General features: G+C 54.7%; 1 protein-coding gene across 7 annotated transcripts in view; it reads left to right on the plus strand.

Annotated features, from left to right (window-relative positions):
* RPH3AL (rabphilin 3A like (without C2 domains)) overlaps window positions 1–9432 on the plus strand; it is an 84839-nt gene that overhangs the window by 62374 nt on the left and 13033 nt on the right. For 3 of the 7 annotated variants that reach the window (XM_081806132.1, XM_081806129.1, XM_081806128.1), the window contains 3 exons: window positions 1705–1829; window positions 2420–2557; window positions 3781–4286. The exons of 1 other annotated variant lie outside the window; for it this stretch is intronic. In XM_081806132.1, the coding sequence (XP_081662258.1) occupies window positions 1705–1829; window positions 2420–2557; window positions 3781–3910 (393 nt within the window). In that variant the 3' untranslated portion in view covers window positions 3911–4286. Of the gene's footprint in view, window positions 1–1704; window positions 1830–2419; window positions 2558–3780; window positions 4287–9432 lie in introns of those variants that run through there. 3 more of the 7 variants (XM_081806133.1, XR_014140701.1, XM_081806131.1) reach the window with 3 other exon arrangements.

The raw sequence follows: 9432 nt of genomic DNA on the forward strand, positions 1-9432 counted from the left end.
TTTTTAAGATTTTATTTATTTATTTGACAGAGAGAGAGAGAGCACACAATGAGGGGGAGCAGCAAGTAGAGGGAGAGGGAGAAGCAGACTCCCCGCGGTGGAGCAGGGAGCCCGACGCGGGGCTTGATCCCAGGACCCTGGGATCATGACCTGAGCCGAAGGCAGACGCTTAACCGACTGAGCCACCCAGGCGCCCCTATCCAGAGACGTTTCTGTGACTTGATGTCCCCACGTGGGTGTCGTGCTTTTGAAGTATCCGGGTCTCTCTGTATAGCAAGTGAACCAGGACAGGTCACTGGGCACCTGCTACCAGTCAGGTCACCCAGGTGTGACAGGGGTCACACTGAGAAAGATTGATTCATATAAATGTCAGGGAAGCGGCCCAGTAGGGTGTTGTGGGGCGGGGGCAGAGGCTGTTGGAGAGAGCTGGGCTTCCAGGGAACGGTGGTTCTCCTCAGCTCTGAGGAAGGCGCCACCCCATCCTCCTGATTGTCCCTTGTGGGGCCACCTTCAGCAGGGCCACCAAGAGCTCAGGGCTTTTGTGCTCTCTCTTGACAATGCCCCTACTTGGGCTTCACCTTGAGCCCCAACTCTACCAGTGCCTTCACCTCCAGCTCCGAGTGTGTTTCCAGAACTGTGGAAAAAGGCTATGCACCTTGGAGCCTACTCCAGGCATCCTGGGGACCCTGCCTGTGCCCTGTTCCTCTCCTGCACCAGGGACCCAAGAGCTGGGTGGCACTCGACCAGGGGTCGATACCTACTTTTGTACAACCTTTGAACTAGAATGGTTTTTACATTTGCAAATGGTTGAAAAAAATCAAAGAATATCCTGTGATACATGAAAGTTACATGAAATTTCAGTTTCAATGTCCATCAAGTTCTGTTGGAACAGGCTCTGCCCATTCACTTACATATGGCTACTTTGGCTTGACAGAGAGCCTAAAATGCTTACTTTCTGGTCTTTTACCAAAAAAGTGTGCCAACCCTTGTCCCAACCCGTTAGCCCCCACGCAGGGTGCCAGGCCACTCGGAAGTGAGAAGGGATGTGACTTCCTTCCCCTCCCCGCTGTGTATTGCTGGGGCTCCAGGGTATTAAAGGATTTAGTAAGATAGCCTCCCCTTATTTGTATTGGTTCTCCTCTCCTAGAATTTTTTCCCCCTGGAATTTTAAAAAGTACTTTTCACCATTGCATAGAGGTGAAGAGCCCTGGCTTCGGGCTGCCTGGCTTCGCCGCCTCCCTTGGGCAAGTTGCCTCTCCCTTCTCTACCTCAGTTTCCTCATCTGGAAATGAAGACTAGTTATCGCGCCTACCTCACAAAGGGATGGGAGGGGCGGAATGAATGAAGTATATGGTAAGCTCTTAGAAACAATGCCTGGCGTGTGGTAACTGCACAATAATTCTAGAACTCAAACAATACAGAGCATATAAAATTCAGCTCCACACCTCCATCCTTCGCAGCCTGGGCGTTTGTCCTTCTGAACACGCGTGCAAGCACAGGTGTGTATACATACATAACTTTAAATGGGACCATAAAATACTCTTTACTCTGTAGTTTCCTTTTTTTTAAACTTTTCTTTTTTTTTCACTTAATAACATCAAAGATGCCCCCCTTCAGGTCCATACATGGAAATCTAATTCCATCTGTAGGAGCTATATGATGTAAGAGAATTTGTCACACTTCACAGTGGCCCTTCTCTTCCAGGCTGCTCACACACACCGTCTGGAGGTCAGCACTGGGGCGGGACGCCAGGCCCACCCTCTCACCCCTGTCCCCGTTAGGTGTGGCCTCTTCCTCCAGCCCCACCTCTCCCAGGGCCACAGCTGCAGGTCAGCATCTACTGCTTTCCTCTGCTCAGGCTTCTCCCGCGCACACGCGTGTGCACACCCACTCCCCTCCCCCCACCAAGCCTGAAATCCAGTCGGGGCCATGGATCAGGTTCTTTCCCAGAAGGGAGTCCGAGGATGGACACAGCTAGTGGGGTGCGGCGGGGGCGGTGGGGCCAACTCTGTAGGTGAGGGCCGTCCGCATCTGTCCGCGGTACCAGCCTGCTCTGCCCGCCCCTGCAGCGAGGGGACCCGCGGTCAGGAGACCGGCCACAGGCGCAGCTCTGTTCTGATCCCCCCAGGGGACCCCGGAGCAACATCTCTTCCCCGCTCCCGGGCCTTGGGCCTCCCCTGTAGAGGGAAACGGTCAGGTGAGAGGGTCTCTCGGGCCCTTTCAGCACTTTCCTCCCGTGAAGCTCAGGCTGCGTCAGCCTTTGCAGCATTCCCGCCCCAGACCTGCTCTCCAGGGGCCAGCGCCGCGCCGGCCTCACAGATCACGGAGCGGCAGCTGAGAGCTACACCTCATTTCTCAAGCCTCCAGAACGCAGTTGGGCTTGTTGTTGTTTTAAAGCTGCGATCGGTTTATTTCCCAGTGTGCTTTGGCTCAGGCCGTGGGTGCGTCCATGTCGTCTCAGCAGGAAGCCAGTGTGGGGGTTGGCATGTCCTTCTGAGAGCCCCTCTGCCTCGGATGTTTCTCTGATGCCACATGGCCCTCACAGCCCCCCTCGGAGGTAGGTAGGCAAAAGGCAGTGACTTTACCCATTTTCCAGATGGAGAAGTAGGCTAAGCGAGAACTCTCACTGCTCGGTTCAACACTTTGCCCACATATCCTGTGGGAAGTAAAGCTAAAGACATGTAGGAGACCCCCCAAAGGAAGGCGCTGTCTGGTGCCAGCTTGCCAGTGGGGTACCAAGGCTATTGACTAAGTGCATCGCCCCTAGAGCCCCCACCGTCATAGGGTGTAGCACCTAACCCCAGCCCCCCTCCCGAAGCAGACCCATCACAGAGGGAGCCTGTCACACCCCTGAAGTATCTGGGTGGCTGGAGGTTTGGCGGGGAGGTTGCTGGGCATTGTTGAGTGGTGGACCAGACTCAGTGTGAGGCCAGCTCCTCACTGAGCAGGCAAAGGCTTCTGCAGGCTTGGGTTGGGGTGTCGGGGACCGTGGTTGGGCCTCTTCCCTGAGGACACCCGTCCAGCACCCCCGGGGACCCCTTGCCCTCCGGGCTCAGTGGCCCTTTTCCCGGGGTCTGGTCGGTGTAGCTTTGGGAGAACGCAGACAGGAAGCACTGTTGGCAAATCAGTTTAGTGGCTGTTACCAGGAACAGCAATTTTGTGCAGCCTTTTGTCCTCTGTTGTGGTAAATAACAGATAATGACATTTCCAGGCAGTGGTGTGGCCCTCACCTCTCCGGCTGCGCCCTGCAAGCTGCCACACTTCAGAGGGCCTGCGATTCTTCATCGCTCTCCAACGGCCTCTGTTTTTCCTTTCGCGACATTTCCCTCCTGGCTGTTTGCTGTTCACTGATTTTAACTCGAGGTGGATTTAGCCGGTTCTCTGTTCCCCCATGGGGAGGGTGGGGTGGGGTGTGGGGACACAGGGCACTTCTCCTGCTGAGGGGAGGGTGGAGCTGACCCTCCTCCTGTGGCCCCCATTAGGCTGGGCTTCCAAACCAAGAAAGAACCAGGCCTTTCTCAGAGGCAGCTTGGGGGCTCTGCAGCTTCCCTTCCAAACCCTTTCCTCACCCTTGTCATCCCACCTTTTGTGGGAGGCATGACTCTCCCAGGTGACAGATGGAGAGGCCTTCCAGAGACCCCTTTTGTCTAGGAACCACCCCTGCCTTGCTGAGTTTCCAGGTGTAGCGGAGAGTGTAGCTTGGGCCCTCCTGGGAGAGCGGCCTGAGCCCCCCGGCACCCCTGCAGAGCCTCACCACGGGGCTCCTCATGCGCTTTCCAGCTCAGGCTGTGCTCGGTCGTCTTGCTCAAGTGTGATCAGCGCGCTGCTCCCTACTGCCTACAGAATGAAGTCCGACCTCCCCCAGCCCGTATCGGGGCCTGCAGTCCGTACCCTGGGCACAAGCTGCTGACTTCAGCAGCATGAATGGAACACCTGGGCTGGGGGTTCTGAGGCCTGAGGCTGGGGCCCGGCTCCACCTGGCCCAGACCAGTCGCGCTCTCCTCGGCAGCAGGGCCCCTCCTTGATCAGTAGTGATGCAGCTCCCACAATGTTTTGAAGCCCTAGGGTGTTCGTCTAGTCTGCTGTATTCTTCAAGTTAAAAAAAAAAAAAAAATCAGTTCCAGCAAGGTATTTTTTGGCTTCAAGGATGTTTGCTGTGTCCCAGGCACTGGAGGGAGAGGGTATTTTCACATAAACTGAGAGTAATGATAAACCTGTAAAGTCAGAGAAGGCTGTGCTGACCCCGCGGACAGGTGGGGCTCCCTAGGGGCTGGAATGTCCCATGCCGATTTGGTGGGGGCAGGGCTGGGGGATGCAGGGCGGGGTGGGGGGGGTCTCCTGACTTGAACCAGGCGGCAGTTGGTGCTGACTTGGCTTCTGGCAGACCCTGACCAGCCATCCCCCGTCTCCCCAACCCTCCCATTTCCCAACCTGGTCTCTTTGGCCAAGCAACTTGAGTTTGTTGGACGGCTGGCAGTCTTGTCCAGCTTCGGGCCCCGTGGTCATGCTCCAGGTCCCCTTCTGCCTCCCCCAGGTGCCGGCCCCTCCTGTGCTCTCCCTCTCCACCAGCTCCATCCCTAAGAATCCAAGTGTTCAAGTCCCCCCCACATTTTTTTTTTTTTAAGATTTTATTTATTTATTTAAGAGAGAGAGAATGAGAGACAGAGAGCATGAGAGGGAGGAGAGTCAGAGGGAGAAGCAGACTCCCTGCCGAGCAGGGAGCCCGATGCGGGACTCGATCCCGGGACTCCAGGATCATGACCTGAGCCGAAGGCAGTCGCTTAACCAACTGAGCCACCCAGGTGCCCCCCCCGCCACATTTTTTGAGCACCTAGGGCACTGTCCAGGTTCTAGAGCTCCCCTCAGGGAACGAGGCAGGCAAGGCTTCAGCCCTCCCGAAGCACCTTCCAGGGGTGGTGAAATCAACAGTAGACAGCACACAGATCAATATGGAAAGTTCACTGATCTACAGGGCCTCTCCGCTGCCCTTAAGTTCCCCAGCTTCAGCCCTCCCTCTTTGTCTGTTGATTGGCCTTCCTCCCCAGCCCTGGTCCTGTGTGTCAGCTACCATTGGGCAGCTGTTCCAAGGGAGTCCACTCACACTGCAAATAGCAGCGTGTCCAAAGCCAATTATCCCACCTGACCCTCTCCCCGCCCTGTTACCTTCACCACCATACATCCTGTTGTCCACGTTAGCAGCCTCAGAATGACCCGGAGTCCTTCCTTTGCCTCGCCTCCCTTACCCAGCCGGGAGTTGGAATTCCATAGGCATCTGGGAATGTTCCGGAAAAAGAACCTTTGCTGAGAATGTGGAGGACAGATTGACCAGGAAAGTGACTGAATCACTCAGCAAAGGCATTTTTTTCTGAAACCCAGATCTGATCTGGCCCTCCGGTCCTCCTGTCCCTAAAAGCCGTGGCATCCGGACATGCACACACTGTGCTGGTTGCTCAGCCCCTCCCCCCTTTCCTAGCTGACTTTCTGCCTGCAGGTCGACCTGCTAACGTTGGGCATTTGAATGCAGATGATGTCCTTTTTCTCCAAGGAGTCATATATAATCTTAGAGGCGGCAGTCATGGGAGAGACAATTTCAATATGATGCAGTCAGCGCTGTAGAAATGTCTACTCATTGTGGAAGTGCACGGGAGGAAGTTACTAGTACTTTGCTGGGGGGTAAATCAAGGAAGGAGGCTTGGTGGAGGAGACATTCGAGTTGTGCCTGAAGGATACACAGAAGTTTGCTGGGCATGAAGCAAGCCTGGGAAAAAGCTTGGAAGCATGGAAGTACCTAGAGTGTTGGGAGTAGACAGTGGGGCGGGGGTGGGGGCCTGGGAGGGGCCGAGGAGCAAGATTCTCAGGTGTGTGTGCCTGTTTTTTTCTCTCTCTGCCCCTCACCTGGAAGCCTTGCTGGGCTTGCAGCCTGGTCCAGGACCTGGGGGGTAACGGGTCCTTGGGAAGTGTTTACTCAATGCTCTGGACCTGCATTAGCTCTGGCCTGCAGCTGAGGTTGCTGCCCACCGACTTCTAGGGAAAGGGATGGTGGAGGCTTAACGGGAGCCTCTTGCCTCGCCTTCCCATCGAAATTTCAAGTCTTCCAAACGTGGGGCTGCGACTTCAGTGTCTTTGGGGTCAGGCCCACACCCTGGTCACATGCCCTGGAGTCATAGAGTTTCTTGAGTTGGGCATACCTGGCCAAGGGCTCCTTGCACAGCCATCGCTGACCAGAGCGAGCATCCCCTCTCCAAGGTGCAGCTTTTTGGTGGCCCCGAGGAGCGAGGCTTACTTGCAGCCATTAGTTCAGTGGGTGCAGAGAGGGGCAGAGCATTTTCAAGATGTTGGATTGTGAGGACAAAAAAAAAAAAAGATCTAGTCCTTCTTTAGCTGTGGTTCTGAGAACCAGGTCCCTTTAACGGAACCCAAGCCAAATTTCTACCAGGTGGCAGGCGTGCCTCCCAGTGAGAAATTGTCCGTGAGAGGCCTGGGCTTCTGGAAAGCAGAGGGTGATGACGCAGCCATGGCTGGGCTGAGGGAGGCCAGAGCTGGCTTGGGGACTTTCAGTTCCTTGTGTTCACGTTCCTGGCGTGGGCAGTGTCTGTGTGTCCATTTCCTGGGCCCTAGAAGCATCCTTCTTAACAAGTGTGGGGTCATAGAGGTCCATGGGTGAGAGCAAGATTGGGACTAGGATTGCAGTCCAGCGCTCCACTTCCCCCCCTTGTGTGACCCAGACAAGTTACCGAAGCTGTCTGCCCACTCATGTGTGCCCAGCACACGGTACATATCATATAAGCTCTTGCTTTTATTATTATGGACCTGGGTCCCCACCCTGACTCTGCCACTTCCTTGTAACATGAACTTGGCCAAACCACCCAACATCTCTGGGCCTGCAATCCCTCATCCACGACATTCAGATCATAAAACCACCCTCGCAGGGCTGTTGCGAACATAAATGAGATTGAATGTGGTAATGATAATGTGTGTTGAGCGCTGAGCATGGTGCCGGGCATGGAATAAAGTGCTCAATAAATGGTGGCTATTATCATTATTATGAGTCGTAATTCTAAGTAACCATGCAGCAGGGAGCAAGATGGATGGAAGCCGGCTCCCTCCACCACCTGGGCTTTTCCCTGCCCTCACTCCCTCCTGACAGAGTGGGGCTGGAGAGCGGCAGGCTGCCGTGTGACATGGTACTCCTGGGAGACCATTGGCCTGAGCCTCATCCCCCAGGGACTCGGGTGGAGCCCCCTGGGCCTGTGGCTAGGAGTCTGGGGGACGAGATGTCCTCAGCCACGGCTCAGGCACTGTCAGCCCCAGGAACCCAGGCTGGCAAGAGTTCTTCCCCTGGGCTGGAAGGAGCTAATCAGGGCTCAGGGATTCTAGGCTCAGACCTTGTCGGAGCCAAGCAGGGGAGAAGCCAGCTGTGTTCAGAGCTTATGGAAAGCCTGATGGTAGAACTCCACTGACCATTAATTATATTCTTTCTCCCTCGGCTGGTTGGCTCAGTGACAAGCGAGCCCTGAGGTGCATACCAGGCCCAGGAGATTTTAGGAGGGTTGTGTTCAGGGACCTGATAGAACCGTTCTCAAAGGAGTGGCAAGTTCTTACGAACGTTGTTTCCTGTTTGTCTGGAAGAGAGGCAAAAATCAGACACACAGTTTCTGGTCTGAGAGGTGATGCTGAGGATAAGCAGGACCAGAAAGAGCGGGGCTGAGGGGATAGGTGGGGCGGCGTCCGCCCACCCCCCCCGCCAGCCTGGCAGCTTCATCTTGCCCAAAGTAGCCCATGACCACGTCAGACACACACGGTGGGGCACGAGCACAGAGATGATCCAGAGCCACATCCAAGCACGATTTCTATGCGCTCGTGAATGTTAAAAATCCAGAGCCGCTTCTGTTGCTTTTTCGACCCCCCTCTGCACTCAGGGCTCAGTGCTCACTGGCTGGAGTGAGGTGTTTTGGAAACTAGTCCTGAAATCTGCAGTGCTTCCTTTCAATTGGGAGAGGCAGCTGGGGGCTGGGGGCGGCGGGTGCCTGACCGGCAGACGTCAGCAGCTCATCTGGAGGGGGTGGGCCTGCTCAAAGCTGGCCGTGCAGCCTCCCGGAAGCCTGGGTGAAGAGGGGACACGTGGCCCTGTGTGGTCATGCACCTGCCACCTGCAGCCAGGATGGAGAGAGCTGGTGTGTCCCTGGCCTGGCCTTACGGCGGGAGGCACAGAGAGAGTTGACTTCCTCCCGAAATTCTTCACCTGTTCCTTCCTGGCTTCTGTCTCAGATGGAGCAGCAGATGGCTGGCGTTCTTGAGGCTGCACGTCTTTGGGCCTGAGTGACTTGGTACTTGCAGGTGCTCAGGGCTGAGGTCAGTGTGCCCCCAGCCCCACTGGCCTCCGGGCTGTGTCCTGGTGAATGGAAAGGAGGGGGCGCCCGGCTGTGTCCTCTCCCACTTGAGGCTTGACCTAGTCCACAGCTCTGGAGGAGGGGCTGGCTCTGCCGTCACTTGGGGGTGGGGGTGGGGGTAAAGGCTTGGATAAGTGTCTGTCTGGGCAGCCGCTCGGGGCTCAGATAGCATGGGGTTCCCATCCCAGCTCCCTGTGGTCAAGTTCTTTAACCTCAAGCCTCAGATCCCTCATGTATAAAACAGGGACAATAATACCCACCTCCTAGGTTATTACAAAAATTAATTATGTTTCTACATAAAACACGTAATTTGGTGCCTGGTGTAGCATAAGTGCTCAGTGTGTGAATATTTATAATATGTACATCGGTATCTCAGCAATCTAGTCACCTGGCAGCAGGACCTAGGTTCCAGATCACTTCTGGCCCACAGGGGCTGGGGAAGCCCCTCCAAACCTGGCTCATGTCTCCGGGGCTGAGCAGGGCTGAGCCTATGATCTGGGGGGTCAGGGACTCAGTGACACCATCTGGGAGAGGCTGGGGGACGAGACTGACGATCTACATTTGAGCCACAGTCGGCCAAAAAGTCTGTTCCTGCCTATTTGTGCATGGGCTTTCAGCTTCTTGAATCCATCCTGACCCACAAAAATCCAGATCTGGTCAAAAAATGAACTTGGGGCAAGTGATTTCCCAAAGCATTTAGCATAGGCTTCCTTTAAATAGGAATTCTGCTTATCCATTGAAAATAGATTTTGACTTAGCACAATTTGATTTACATTTGGGGCGCTATCCTTCCATATATTTTTCTGTGCATATGTTGACTTCTAAATAGATACAGGCACTTATACATATTTATATGGTAGAGCATCACACTATGCATACTGTTTATAACATGCTTTTTAGATTTAATTTATTGTGAGTGTTGCTCCATTTCAGTATGAATACAGCTTCGCTGTGATTGTTTTCACTTTTTTCGGTTTGCGTCGTCAGCATTTTTATTGCTGCATAGCTTTCCCCAAAACGCGACCAGATTGTTCCTTGTTGA

The sequence above is a fragment of the Leptonychotes weddellii genome, chromosome 15 (assembly GCF_054177405.1).
Source record: "Leptonychotes weddellii isolate Sample4059 chromosome 15, ASM5417740v2, whole genome shotgun sequence".
Taxonomy (NCBI): Eukaryota; Metazoa; Chordata; class Mammalia; order Carnivora; family Phocidae; genus Leptonychotes; species Leptonychotes weddellii.